This window comes from Solanum stenotomum, chromosome 12, assembly GCF_019186545.1.
Source record: "Solanum stenotomum isolate F172 chromosome 12, ASM1918654v1, whole genome shotgun sequence".
Taxonomy (NCBI): Eukaryota; Viridiplantae; Streptophyta; class Magnoliopsida; order Solanales; family Solanaceae; genus Solanum; species Solanum stenotomum.
Window position 1 is genome coordinate 46,439,663 of NC_064293.1, and position 15,648 is coordinate 46,455,310.

The following is a 15,648-nucleotide window of genomic DNA, read 5'->3' on the forward strand; positions in this document are numbered from 1 at the left end:
ACAAATCTCATAGTGCTAAGGGGTCGTTTGGTTTGAAAATGAAATTATGTTGGGATTAGTTATGATGGGATAAGTTGTGTTGGGATTATTTTTTATTGAGTGTTTGGTTTGTTGTATTCAAAATAATAAATTTTAAGAACAATTTATTTGTTTACAAAAATGCCCTTCAGTAATGTAAAAAGTGATATAACAAAAGGGTTGAAAGAGACATTTTTGTCATTTACCTATTTTATTCCGGGATTACTATACCACCCAAGGAGAGGGATAACTTATCCCGGTATTAATTATTAATTCCGGGATAAGTTATCCCGAACTTGCCAACCAAACAATAAAATAAGCGGTACTATAATTTAATCCCGGGATTATTTGGTATTATCCCTCACACCAAACGACCCCTAGGAGTTAATTATATCATAACCCTACTCTTTTGTACTTAATATTTTCAATAATGGGTGATTTTAGAGAATATGATAAAATACATTGTGTATTTAGGTAATTTTTCCAACAAATAACGCATTCAAATCACCATTTTATTATGGTATATTCTTTCTTACAGTAGTACTCATGATGTGTAGGTTAGGAACTGTAAAAATAATGGGTACTCAAAGTTGGACAAGTTCGGTTATGATTTATGTTGCTCAAATTCTTTCAAAATGTTATCATATCTATATCAAAACTTTTTAAAAAGTAAGAGCACTATAAGTTATGACCTATATTAAGTCTATCATTACACACATGGGTGTTCATGGTTCGGTTTGGATCAGTTATTAGTTAAAACCAAAACCAAATCAATTTAAATCGGTTTTTAAATTTCTAAAACCAAACCAAACCAAATCAAAAAAATAACCATCGATTTGGTTATCCTCGGTTTGGTTAGGTTTTTTTCATTTTTTTCTGTTTGAAAGTAATAAGTTTGTCGAGGACATAAGCATCTCGATAGACACAAACACTTAGTATATGAATAATTCACAAATAAGCTATTACATGACTAAAGTGATTCATCCAATGTACCAAGTTTCAGAAACTAAAAAAACTCATTGTCAATAGCATAAAGTTGGTTCAATATTTTGATCTCAACATCTTATCAATAGACTTTTCAATAAAATTACACCTTAAAATATAGAGAAATTACTTTTTTTTTTTTTAAAACAACCAATATTTCATAGTCAAAACTAATCAATTACCATCTTCTTTGGCTTGAGCTTTAAATCATTCAATGTTGCGTTAGAAAATTTTATACAGAACATAGAAAGTGTGATCTTTAAAATAATGAATATTGAGGGATTTAGACTTAAGGTTTTAATAGTTGAACTAAAATTTAAGTGTTGGGATTTAGAAAATAGTAAAATTAAAGACTTAAGTTAATTAAAATTTATCAAAATACTTACATTTTATTTATAAATAATTATTAAATTTATATATATATCTTCTCGGTTCGTTTTGGTTATTTTTGCGGTAAATTTTTAGTAAAACCAAAACCAAAACCAAACCAGATAATATCGGTTTTCAAAATTTAAAATCAAACCAAATATCGGTTTTTTTAATCGATTTGATTCAAATTGCGGTTTGGTTTGATTTTATAATCATAACCATGAACAACCCTAATTACACATATAAATTTAGAATAGGATTTGACCATAACTCATTTATTGATTCATCCAATTTTAATTCGCCCAAATTCAATCCTAATTTAAAGGGACCAGCAGAAGTGGTCAAGTGGATATTGATAAAAAATATAATTAATGCGCACTAGGAGTAAGAGTGAATGTGGTCCTTGCTAATAATTACACCTATTGGTCGATTGAAATCATGAAAGTTCTCATTCATTGATTGCTTTAGTAATGTTGGTTCAGAACTATGGTGGTCCTTATAACATACTCATATAGCTAGCTGCTACAAAATTAAGTAGCTGTGTGAGTCTATGTCTCTTGTCACAATCAATATGCATGAGTAAGTTTTTTTCAAAACATGAGTGTTTTTACCAGAGAACTCTTGCATGGTGAAAATGATCGATCGATTCATTATCATTTTCTTATAGTCATTCACCTAGAGGAAATCCAGGACAATGACATCATTTTCTCCTATAGCTCGTGTGGTGGATGGACAAATCTAATATAATATAATATTAAATCTAGCTAGCCTTTTTTATTACCCAATATTGTACTAAAATTTTACTAGTGACTCAGAAATCAAAATTCTAGATCCGTCTTTACTAGCTTGTCCACACATTGTTTGAAAGTAGAAGGTGAAATCCAAATATTGCTTATCTGAAACAAGATAGACCAGCTGAACTAACATTTCAGTTACTTGTGTTTAGAGATGATCAAAATGGGCAACCACTCAAAAGGAGGAAGAAATTGAAGTAAGTTTGTGTGTGATTTTGTTAAAACTTAAAAAGGCCAAACAACATCTTGTGTCACATGATCCAAAGTTCCTTGAGCCTAATCTGATTAGTGGGGGGGCCATGAATAGGACATGCATCTTTATTGTTTGCTCTTGCATTCAATCAGAATAGGGGGCCACCTTAGCCAAACTTCAAGTCATGTACTGCTATATTGCTAAAAAAAAAAAAGTAGCCTTTGCTTTATTTATTTGAAGACAAATTTTTATTTCCCAAACACTATAGATGAAATTTGTACGATTGACATTAGTATTGATTATATTGGTCAACCACAAGCAGTGAGAATAGTAAATTAACAGAGAGAGAAAGACAAAGAAAGCATTCGGAGGGGTCACTCCATTAATTCATGAGTCATGACATATATCCTAATTACAGCATACTTGGGCACCATTTGGTTTTCAAAATTAACAAACAAGTGTGTTATGAGGGATTCTTCGGGTCGAGAAAAACAATATTAGTACATCATTATCAAATCGACTACAATCTTTTTTTTTATTCATAAAGGTATCCATGAGCTAGATCAGACCTGAATCATACTATAACATTTGTTTATCAGGTCCAGATAAAGTATGCAAATGCCGTTTTTATATTTTGTAAGTAACTCTTTAATTTCAACGATTCATATAATTAACATGCTTATAAACCAGATTTAAAGATATCTTGATACATTACATACATATTTAGCTAGCGTTTGGCCATAGATTTCCAAATATTCTTGGCAAATATTATTTAGGTGAAAATTCACCATGTGTTTGGCCATAATATTTGGGAAAATATTTAACTTTTTTAGAAAAATATGATTTATACCCATAAGTTTTAAAAACTATTAAAACTAACAATAAGTTTGTATTACAAGTCAATTGGATCTTCGTTGCAACAAATAACAAGTAGTGTCCATGACGCGGGAGTAATGTGATAGTTTGAAGTGAGTGCAACAAGCATCATTCCATACATCGTGAAGTAAACAAAGCACATGACTTTGTTACCTTGAGCCGATTGTTCATCATTTTCATCAACAACCATATCATAACTTTCATATTCATTGAATATTTCATCACTACTTTGGTGTTCACGTAAAAAAATATGTAATACAACACAAACAACTACTATAGAGGGTGTTTTTGTAAAAGATAAAAGTATGATGTAAAATTTCAATTTTTAAAAGATTCCAAATAATGAGATTTGACCCAACTACTAGAAAAAACTTGTATTTGGGAATTTGGGATATTTGCCAAAAATATTTGCCAAATAATTGACAGATTGTATGGACAAACACTATTTGCCAAATTTTTTTCCAAATATTACTTGGAAAATCTATGGCCAAACGGGTCCTTAATTTAGTTAATTCCCTTACTTCTTATCTGCTAAACGTTCTCTTTCCTTTCTTGAATTATGAGTTTAATTAGTAAAATTAAATGATAATGAAGGGAGAGCTAATTAAATTTCAGTGGGGTGTTTTAAAATTTGGAGATGATAATTGATAATGAATGCACGGTGGAGTAGTAAGATCCTTTGGATTTGCTTAAACATCCGTACAATAATTATAGGAGACAAATTTGAAGTAGGTAAATTTAAATCCTTAAAGATTTATGAATGAGAATTAAATATGTGGAGACTGACTAACACAAAGAATTCAGATCTGAAGACTAAATAAGAGAGGCTCGTAATAAGTAGTATATATCTTCCAACCAAACATGTACAATAAATGTAGCAAGTTAAGTGTAGATGCCAATTGCATTTTATTACTCGAAAATGACATCTCCTCATATAGTCAGTAGATGGGGACACTCTTAGCATAAATAGACAAAATCTACTCCCAAGCATTTTGAGTTTTACTTGCTACTTCATACTAATAAGTCTGACATGTCACCTTACCATTCAGAACTGCTCTGCAAATATAAAAATAGAAAGACATCACAAGGAAATGATATTAGGTGAAAGGTGATTGTAACTGTGCATCTAATTGTATGTTTGAATTTTAAGAAAAGAATAAGTTGGATAAAATAGGTAACATAACCAACTCACCAGAACAACGAGTTTCTACTTGTTTTCCTTACCAACATTATTGCACATATTTTATTTTTCTTTGGTTTTTGCACATTCAATCTGACTCTGTATTGATTATTACGTATGAAATAAAACGATCTACTTAAATATATTACGTACTGTGGCAGTTGGATTGTATTGACGATGTTACTCACAGCAAGAAAATGCCTTCTAATAATAATAGAGATGGAAATTTAATCAGATGGATTGTTGCTTTCTATCACCATACATGGTTTAAATAATAAATAATTGAGGAATAAATCTTTTCCATGAAAAAGTTTTCTAGCTCCCTTATGATTGCATTCACATTACACATAATTAGTTCCCTCATTTGTCCCCATTGTAGGTCTGGGCATATATATATAGGGATACTTTGATTGACACATTCCCTAGCTAGCTCTTCCACCCCACAAAGAAATAAAGCCTTAGCTTCTTGGGACTAGGTGCTAAGCTAGTAGGCCTTTAAGTGAAAGAAAATTTAGATAAAATTAAAGGAAGAAACAAAGAGATAGTATATAAGAACAAAGCAATGAGACTATTAGTATTACCGTGTATGAATAATTTTGTACACTTTTATAAAGATTCCAAACCCAATAAACAAGGTAATTAGAACATATGAAAACAGTCTCATTTTATTGTCCAAAACCAGCTTTCATGAGGTACAAGACACTATAAGTACAATGAAACAAAAAGCTGGTGGAAAAAATTAATAATGTACTACTACTACTATACAATTACAGTAAAAATAAATATCTCATAGCGCTTGCTCGCTTAATGCTAACACAAAGCTAATTTATGGAATTTCTTATAACAAAAAGCAAGGCATAAATTATGATGAGCTCAAGCAAATTCAGTTTTAATTAATTACTATGGGGAAAATTAACCAAAGAAATGAGTATTCTCTGGTAAATTTCCTGCATGTCGTAACCCTAAGGTGAGTGACACGTCACCAGCAGTGGTCCCAAACCTTATCATGGTGGACCCCATATGATCATGTGTGATGGTCCCGTCGTCACCAGATAAGTTGCCGCGACGGCAAGCGTCGGGATCATGAATGTTGGTCGGAAAAGTAGCTTGGTTTTCCGAGAAGGAATTGATTGCTACAAGTGAAGGGTCACTATCAGTGGCATTGATTTGGGATCTTTTGCTTGAGGTAACAGTTATGGGAGTGGCAGCTGTTCCTGTCTCTGCAGCAGCTAGAGCTGTCGTAGTTGTAGGGGCTGTTGTCGTCGTCATATTAGTAGATGAAGAGTTAGTCAGGCTATTAGGCGTTGGTGTTTGTGCAATTATATTATTGCCACTGTTTTGGCTTTGGCTCTTCTCATCTCCATCTCCATCTCCATCTTCATCTTTGGCTTCTTGTTGATACATATCTTCTACCATGGGTTTCCACAACCGAACCCTAGCATTAATGAACCAATTTGATACCTGAATAATTACCACATTCATTAAATAACTTTCATTTATTAAAACTCTTATTTTTTATAATAAGAGATTAACTTTCATGTACTATCCTTCCTTCTGTTTCAATTTATTTGTCTGATCTGATCTCAACTTATACAGACTTTAAGAAAATCAGTCTTTTGAATCTTTATAGTTTTAAATTATAGATACATACAGTAAAATGTATAAAAATGTCATTTAATCTTGTTTGCTTACACATATCATACGAAAAATAGAATTAAAAAATTGTTTAGAATAGGAAATTAACAAATATATTTTTGAACGATTACTCTGGAAATTTGAAAAATATCATATAAATTAGACATAGATTTAATTCTTGTTAAATAGGATTCAATTAAACTAAATACACAACATAGAGTAAGAGTAGATCTTTTTTTAAAAAATATCTGGAGGAGAATGAAATGATAGATGATGTGAAAGGGAGTTAAGAATAGAAGTGTAGAAACGTTCAAAAGAGTAAATATATACTACCCCACAAGTGTTAATTATATTTCATCTTTCAGTGAATAAGATCCAATCATGTCACTAAATTGAAAACATGTATGACCAACATTGCATTTTTCAGTTTCTTGAAATAAATTTTTGTCTTAAAGAGGAAGAAAAAACCCATGACATTTCAACCTATGACATATTATTTAATTAATAGGGATTGACAAGTGTGGCTAGGTTCAACATTCACCAGACAAAAGAGGGAATGGATGGAGTATGGAACAAACAGAGCTGTAAACTTTAATGGGTCGTGGAAAAATGTATAGTTTGCCTCTGCACTTACTATTCCTTAATATTTTCTTTCACAAACCTAGAATTTATGTCTTTGTAGAAATAATATAAACAGAAAAAAAATGTTCATTCTCTGCCCTTAGGGGAAGAAAAAGAAAGTCATGTACCACACAAATTACTTCTTTTGTTTTAAATACGAATAATTTTTATTAGTAATAAGTAATAAATTCAATATCTATTTAGCTAAATTAACTATACATTTTCTTGAAACTAAAAATAAAATAAAAAAAATACTACCCTCTATGGTTAAGAAGATTGCATTATATTTCTATTTTTCGAATACTCAATTTGCAACGACTCATATATGTATTTCTCTTCAAACTATAAGAATGAAAAAAAGTAAAACTACTTGTTTAATTTCGTAGGGGGGAAAAAGTGTAGCATATGCATAATGTGGTAAGAAAGCTTGAAAGAGAAAGAACAGAAGATTCAGAATAGAAATAAAGCAAACCTGATTTCTGGAGAGACCAGTCTGTCTTGCCAACAGATGTTTATCAGCATCACTTGGATACCTGAGAAAAACCAACCACACAAACACAAACCAAAAAAAAAATAAAATCATATTCCTTACCAAAACTGTATAAAGAGATGACTAACTTTCTTTATCACTAGATCTGAATTAACATTATTTTTTCTCTCTGCATGGGCGTGACAATCCAAGAACCAACAGCAGCAATTACAGTACCTCTCTGCCACTATTCACACAAGCAAACCCAAAAAAAAAAACTGCATGCAGTTATCTTTTTCATAACATATACTTTACTACATAGATTCTATTTTATTTTACCATTTCTTTTGTGCCGTACTCTCTCCGTCCCAATTCATGTGGTTGTTCTCGTTTTCTCTTATAATCAAACTATGTAAATTTTCATCAACATTTTATAAGTACATATTTTCATCATACTGGCATGAAAAAAATGAGAATCTATCAGAAATACTTTTCATATAATTAATTACTATCCAAGTTTTAAAAATTCAATATATTACATTATTCTGATTTTAATTAGTCAAATTGATTCTCAAAAAAGAACGAGAGGATGGAAGGAGCAGCTCGCAAGTTGCTTTTATCATCATTATTGTTACTTTGCATAATGCAATGACAGAATAATGAATAGGTTGGTTTTCTTTTCGTTATTGTTCAAATTCATGCCAATGTCAGCAGTAGTGAGGCATTGGATCCAGGAGAAAAGAGCTTGTACTAGAGGAAAAGAAAAATAAAGTAAAGAACGTAAATTATACTTTATACATCAAAGGACACTGAATTGGAATTCCTTTAAACTCAGAGACACTGCAAGGGAAAGAAAAAAAGAAAAAGGAAAAGCTAAAAAAGAGATGTTGGAAATGTGTCTTAGACTAATAAAAAATGGTTGATTGATGTGTTTGAAGCTTCATTTTGTCTCTTCATAATTCCATAATAATGGGGCTTTAGACTTTTGCTTATACAGTAAAAAATATAAAAAAGATTCAGATTCCATCGGTATTAGGAGTTAACACTTCTTGAGAAAAAGGTTAGACTTTAGAACAGTCAATGGAAGAATGTACGGGTTTAACTTATATATACACACTAATAGTTTAAAAGATCCTCCTATTAACCTACTCCTATAAAAGTGAAGTACTAACTTGAAGATTAAGAAAAACAATAAGGAAAATTGATTGCTATAACATATAAAATACATTGACAGTGAAAGACTTAACTTAGCCACTATTTACCTGACACTTTTTCTCGAGAATCAATTTAACTCAACTTTGAATCTGAATTAGATTAAATAAATTTTATATTCAAAAATTAAAATTTAGATATTAAAAAAAATTATTTTGACCTATCAATGATATTTAACTTGTTATAGCAGATATTTTGTCTCATTTTCCGTTGTTATATTTTAAATAACTAATACTAATATAAAAAAAATGTATATATTGCAAAACATAGATAGATAGATATACGTACGGGTGTAGAAAATGCTCAAAAAGCCAAGCTCTTAAAATGTTGACAGAACGTTCAGGTAAGCCTCTTTGTGGTCTCCAAGCTTCTTGTTCCATCATTCCCATTTGGTGAAACGCCCTTTGTTGCCTCAAACTTTGTTCAAGCATCTTAAGCCTCGGAGTTTCTCCTTTAGTCAATCCCGAAGTTCCTGCATCTTTCTCTCCTAATAACTCACAACTCTGCTTCAATTGTGCTCCTATTGCATCCTTTAAACACCTGAAATGTCTCGACATTGCCTTCTGTGCAAGTGCTGTGTAGGGAACTGCTGCGCTGAAACCCATCACTAAATCAAACGAATTTACAACCATCTGCATTTGTTCACAGTAATGATTGTACCTCCTATCTACCTGCTTATAACATAATTTACTGTTAGTACCATTGAAATCATTATTGACGTCAAGTAAAAATAAATGTTAGTTTACTTTGTAGTATTTGAATATAGAAGTGTAAGTAATATTAAGGTCAAACATTAACCAAACATGATTTGACATTAACGGGCTTTGTTTGAAATATTAGTCCAATGGTAGCTAGCTTACTTTTGCTAATATAATTATCATGACAATAATTGAATTACATATCTCTGTCTACTCGTCGGAAATTTAAAACCGTCGAATTACTCTTTATTTATTCTAATACAGATTTCTTAATTAGAATGTAATCAAACAAAATCTATGGAAATGACGAAATCTAATCCCCTAGCCGGCCTTTTCTAGCTGGTACGGTCCTCGTTTATATAATATTAATTCCACAAAAAATGCCGTAACTTTCTGTAAGATTTTTTTTGATTGTTTAATTAAGAGATTAAACAAACAACAATGATTGGTCATTGACCCCGTAAGATAGAGAGATAAGAGAGAGATTAGGATACATGCCTCATCAAGCATAGATAAAAGTTTGACCTTCCTTCTCTGATGCTCAATTCTATCAGCAGTGGACAAAGTAGGAACATCTTTTGAAGAAGCTTCATTGTTAGCGCCACCACTAGGGTTATCATTGCCTGCTGCTTTGCTGTTATTCTTCTTCAATTTACCTCTTCCAACACTGCAGAATTCTTCCAGTAGTTCCTGGGCAGCTTTCGAGTATTTGGAATTCCTCAACACATTGACCACTCCTAATGATGACCCATACCCAACATGGACTTGATGAATGTTTGGGCTTACTCCTGATCCACCCATATTCAAATTCTTGTATCGATACTGCCCGGAAGTACTAGACCCACCTTGATTGAAGAACATCATTCCTCCAGCTTCTCCGCTCATTTGTAATTCCTCCGCCTTGTGCTGTAACGAAGAAGACAAGGATAGAGATAGGCCTTGACTTTCTACGACGTTTACTCCTCCGATTTCATTCTGGGCATTGAGATGATGGGTGGCTGTGGAAGCACTTGCTCCTCCATTCCCCCATGTCATGAATTGACCGAAAGATCCTTCGGCCGGATTAGGAAACCCTTGAAGTGTTGAAGTAGATGATGGGTTTGGTAACAACATGTGAAGCGTAGAAGAAGTTGTATTAGGAGGAGATGGAGAAGGTGACCTTGGTTGTGGATTCATTAGAAAAAGTTGCATGGACTCCGCCACATTAGGAGTATGATTTTTTGCATATCCCAATTGTTGACTACTTGCACCTCCACCCACTACCATACCTTGTCGGTGGTTCCCGAACCACTCGTTCCCCATGGCCGCAGCATGAATCTGCTGCGGCCGTGGATTTGGCTGTCTAAAATTCGGATTGAATTGAGTTTCTAATAATTCTGCTGCGTTGGTTGTGGTGGTTCCAGGAGGGAAATTAAACATCTCAGATAACATTCCAGCGGTCTCATAAACTGTTGGTAGGCCACTTGTTTCTTCTTCAAACGGTTCGAATCCTTGCACTCGCAATTTATCTCGGCGGATCTGTTGAGCAGCCATGTGTTGCTGGTGCTGCTGCTGTTGTTGCTGGTGCTGTTGTTCGGCTTGTGATCTCTCGAACCCATTAGGGAAACTGAAGAGACTGTGGTGATGATAATCTTGGGACATAGAATTGAGATTTTCTGCGACTTGATGAATTACTGGATATTTGTGACAAGGACGAGATGTAATTGGTTGTGTTGCTATTCCCATGGCAGCGTTGTCTTCTTCTTCATCATCTCTTTTCTTCTCATATATCTACTATGGATCGGGCATGAAATAGTTAAAATCGGTTTATAATCATTAAAATAATTCAAAAAATACATCATGGGATACAATTATTGTCAGGAGATTGAAAAATATATAAGTGTGTGACAAAGAGTAAGAGGTGAGGAAGGGAGAGAAAAAGACTTTTTCTTATTTATTAATTTTTTTATAAAAATAAAAAAAGAAAGAGAAGTCATCAGCTTTATTCATGTAGGCACAAACCTCATAAGAGTTTTTTGCAGGTCGGAAAAAGGGTTTCTCAGATATCGTTTTCTCTTCGTGGGATTTGAAAGGCAAAGCTGTTGTGAGTGTCTCTCTCTATTTCTCTTCTGTCTGCTGTCGTTTCTCTATCTCTCTTCTTTTTTATTTCTCTTTTGCAGTACTGAGTGCTCTATGCTGCAATCGCCTTCTGGAAAGATAATCGAACTAAGCTTCCAACAAATATTTTTTAAATAGGAAGATGAACTTTCACATATGTATTCTGGTTTTCTTTGTATTGTGTTTGTCTCTCTCTGTGTGTGAGAGAGACATAATTTTAAGGGAAGAAAATAGAGAAGAGGTCGCTGTTCTCTTTTTTCACTCAACTAATTTTTATATTCCATTAAGTGTGTACCAGTACTAGTTTCCTATTTAATTTCCTTGCTTGACAAATAAACTTTAAACTAACTCAACCAAAACATAAAATACTACCTGAATTATTTAGTCATTTTTTAAATTGACTCATATAACCTCCTAGCTAGTATTAGCCAAGATGTTGATGGGATGGGTGACTATAATATATGCTCACCAAACTTTGGGGAATAAATGTAAAGAGAATAGTTAAAAATAATTAAACAAAGTGTAAAAAATATATATTTTACAGTACCGTAAACTGAAGGTTTCTCATAGTTTACTCGTCATTTTTGCAAGTTATCAATCTACCATACCAACTTGATTTAACATAAGAAACTGTACTAACTATTTTTGCAGAAAAGATAAACTTAAATTATGTGCTTTCAACATTTTCTTTTTTCATTCATTATTTGATATCGAGTCCGACTTACTCATTTGGGAAAAGCGCGAAGGAATTTTCCATATCCAAACTTTCTTTCATTTTGTTTTTGCTAATGATTGCAACATAACGTTCGTGAGGAGATTAATGATTCATTAAGAATTAAACTCTTACAATTTAAGTAAGTGAACTTTAATTTGCTGAAGGTACAATTTTCTCTTAAAAGTTTAAAATTAAGGTAGGCTAAATAGACATTTCAACGTCATTTTATTAAACGTTAATCTATCATTATCACAGCTTTTCTCAATTTTCAGGGAACCTACGGTGTAATTGTCATAGAAACCAAATGCTATATTTTGAATTTGAGTTTAATTAAAAGGATAAGGTGAGCAATGAGTCATCCCAATGACATTTTCTTATTGCAGTAAAAGAATTTTAAAAAAATTATTCATATTTTATTTCAGTTTAGATGACAATTATACCCTTATAACATTGCCTGCATGACAGTAGTGGTATACTGGTATTGTTGATAGGGTCATGCCAGTCACTTTCTAGACTACTAGCTATTTAATTGCTTTCTTTTCTTTTTTTTCCTCCCTTTTATAATTTATCTCATCTCCATTAAATTATATATTGAACACCCCAAATTCAAAAAGAGGAGAAAAGATAATTCATTAAAGTTTTTGAACATAATAATAATGTGGAATAATTATTTTATAATATGCTGATGACAGAAACAAAAAAGATGACTTATAAGTTAATTTATTGCTACTTGTTATAAAAATTGTCATTTTCCTTCCACACGCCCATTTAAAATTCAATAACTAAATTATTCTCAACTCTTTCAATGAAATTAATATTATTTTAATGGAAAATGAAAAAAAATAACTAAGTCTATAATCTTATTTTTATAAATTGACAAATATTTTGGGATAATAAAACATTTTATTAAATAATGTTACAATTAATATGAAACAAAGAGTAGTTATTACTATGATAAAAGCAGTACTTCAATTAACTTGATATTATGGATTAGACATATAATAATGGATTGAGAGTATAAGAAAAATAGTATAATTAAATAGGAAGAAAATTAGAGAAACGTTAAAGAATTAAAGGTAACACGTGTTCGAGGGGTTTTGTGTATAAATGGTGTGGAGAGGTGAAAGGCACTGATAACTGACTCATGTTTGGCACTGAGGAAGACTTGTACAACTATCACTATATATACATACATATCTATCTATGATTTAGTCACTTTCTTCATTTCTCCCAAAGTTTTTTTAAATTATATTATTGGCTTACTCTTCTCTGGATATTGTATTTTAATCTCTGATTGTAACCTACGCATTATAGTACATGATTTCCCTTTCAAGGGTACGTACCTATACAACAATCTACACGTTGCACCTCCCTAATATTATGCATATATAGGGTGGTAAATGGTATAATATCAAACTCTAACTTGTTCAATTCGTCAAATTCGTTTTAAGTTTGAACGAGTTATTGATTTTTTATGACTAATTAATGGATGTATTTTATTTATCCTCACAAGTTTCCTCCTTTATTGTCTTATATATACCCAATGCCACATAAATTAAAGTTGGAGAGTAATTAATAAAAATGAACTTTGGGCTATCTCAACAAAAAGATAATATCAAAATGATATACTAGTAACTAGTAATATTTTATTTTGTACGTCAACTAATTAACATGAGACATTTTAACAGTTCACTTTAAACCTCATATTCTAACATAGTAGATGAGGCAAGCAAAAATATGTTTACTATTGAATAATGTCTCTTGTCGGAAGGAAGCTACAATCAAATGTTGATAGCATAAAAAATGACAAACGTAACAAAATTAATATGTGAAATCAAAGTTAGTCATGTCCTAATATAAATATTGAACATCGAGTTAAGAATCTAAAAGAAAAAAAATCAGGTAAAGAGGTGAAACTTAGGAGGATTGATGGTAGAAGACTTAACTTTCAGCTGTCTTTGGTGAACTTTAGGGTGATGTCACGTGAATCTCACACTTCACACGCTTCAACTTAATTGACAGGACCACTTCAACTTAACCATTCAAAATCACTTATCTCATCCACACGTGCCACCTTCCAATTAATATATTTTAATGAAACCCAAAATGCAAAATATTTAAATGACTCATGAAAATAACAATTTAAAATTTTGAAGGAAAAGTTATGAAAAATGTTGTACCAAATTTCAAACATTATCAACTGAGGAGTTTAATTTTACGCTGTTATTTGGATAAGACCAAGTTTTACTGATCTATAAGCACAATTTAGCACCTTAATTAGTCTTGTTTCCATATTTGTAATTGAGTCTACCGGAATTCACGTGTTAAAGTAGAGGACTTTATGGATTTAAGAAGCATCACATATTTGTTATTTTATGTGGGCATGCAAAAAGCTAAAAAGGGTTTATATGTCGGTTGGTTTTATTTAATTAGCTTATTTATGAAAAAATAGCAGGTCGTCTAACAGACCCTTAAATTCAATTTAATACGACCTAAATTATTTGCAGATGATGGACTAACATGTATAATCAGTTAATTGTCATTTACATGGTCATAAAAGCTTGATAACAAGTTTGCACTGAATCATTCAGATTCTTTAAAAAAAGAAATTATATCTTTTTTTTCCTTTTCGAGGAGTTTTTTTTTTTTTTTTTTTTAATTTCTTACCCACACCCTCAATATTTACTGAAGAGAAAGAGTGTTTATCATTCGAGCAACCTCTCCTGTATTGTGTAAGATGACATTTCTTTATCATTGAAATACGTTGATACGCTAATCAATTTAAAAAGAGTTCAAGGTATACGTAAATACACTTTCAAGGTAGATGCACTGTTGATTATTAGATAAGAAAAGATTAAGTAAATAGAATAGGTAAATATAATCTGATGGTTAGTCTGATTTAGGAAGCTAAAACAATGATGTTTTTCTTTACAATAATTGGCGATAGTGGAGTTTGGAAGCTATAATTATCATTGACAAGCGCTTTGCAACTTCCTTTTCCATCATATATGATGTTTTAGTGTCCAATTCTTCAGTTGATCCATGGTATCATAGTAACTTAATTCTCAATGTCAAAAATATCTTTGTGCTTAAAACTTTATATTTTCTATTCCGATTGTATTTACAAAATCGAAAGATGTATTTATAATCGTGCGAAGTGCAAACAAATTAACTGGTGATTGTATAAAGCTAAACAATGGGTAAGGAATGAAAAGAAAGAAGATGGAAGTGAGTTTTTCGTACGAGGAAGCGTCAACTCCATTTCCTATAACTGTCTCTTTGCCTAATGGAGAAATGATAAAAGAGAATGATGCAAAGCAACAGAATCAAAAAAGGACCATAATTCATCACAACTCTCCCACTCAATTACNCCCCCCCCCCCAATCCCACTCCACGTCGCAACGCTTCGTTATAATTCCTTGAAATATATATATATATATATATATATTGTGTAAAAAATGATCCGATCACTTATTTTACCTAAATTCTAAATATGTAGACAAAGGGTTGAAAATGGGAGGCTTCTTTATTTTTTTCCTTTTGGTGTCACTGAAATCCTCCTTTACCTTTTAGTGATGCTCTTTCTTTTCATTCCCCCTTTTGAGAATATAATTATACGAAAACTTTATTATTAGTAGCAGTGACCACAATTCCACTGGAGGAAAGCTTCCTTGATAATTTTAAGTGGACTTAGTATTAAAAGTCACCTTCATGATATTGACATTGTGGGTTCAACTTCCCCTTTCTATCTTCAAAACCTAAACAATATTAAAAGCAACAAAATTTT

The 15,648-nt window shown here is 31.8% G+C and overlaps 1 protein-coding gene across 3 annotated transcripts; it reads right to left on the bottom strand.

The window, feature by feature from the left end:
- Positions 1 to 5,067: 5,067 nt before the first annotated feature.
- On the bottom strand, positions 5,068 to 11,388 carry LOC125847732 (BEL1-like homeodomain protein 2). 3 transcript variants are annotated; one of them, XM_049527408.1, is made up of 5 exons: positions 11,051 to 11,388; positions 9,548 to 10,822; positions 8,640 to 9,022; positions 7,143 to 7,203; positions 5,068 to 5,875 (listed from the first exon to the last, which is right to left on the bottom strand). In XM_049527408.1, exons 2-5 carry the CDS (start codon positions 10,772 to 10,774, stop codon positions 5,327 to 5,329), a joined length of 2,220 nt encoding a protein of 739 aa, XP_049383365.1. In that variant the 5' UTR covers positions 10,775 to 10,822; positions 11,051 to 11,388; the 3' UTR covers positions 5,068 to 5,326. The 3 variants fall into 3 exon arrangements, with proteins under 3 accessions (XP_049383365.1, XP_049383366.1, XP_049383367.1); XM_049527409.1 differs by having other exon boundaries at positions 9,548 to 10,819; positions 11,051 to 11,357; XM_049527410.1 differs by having other exon boundaries at positions 8,640 to 9,018; positions 9,544 to 10,819; positions 11,051 to 11,357.
- Between the last annotated feature and the right edge of the window lie 4,260 nt (positions 11,389 to 15,648).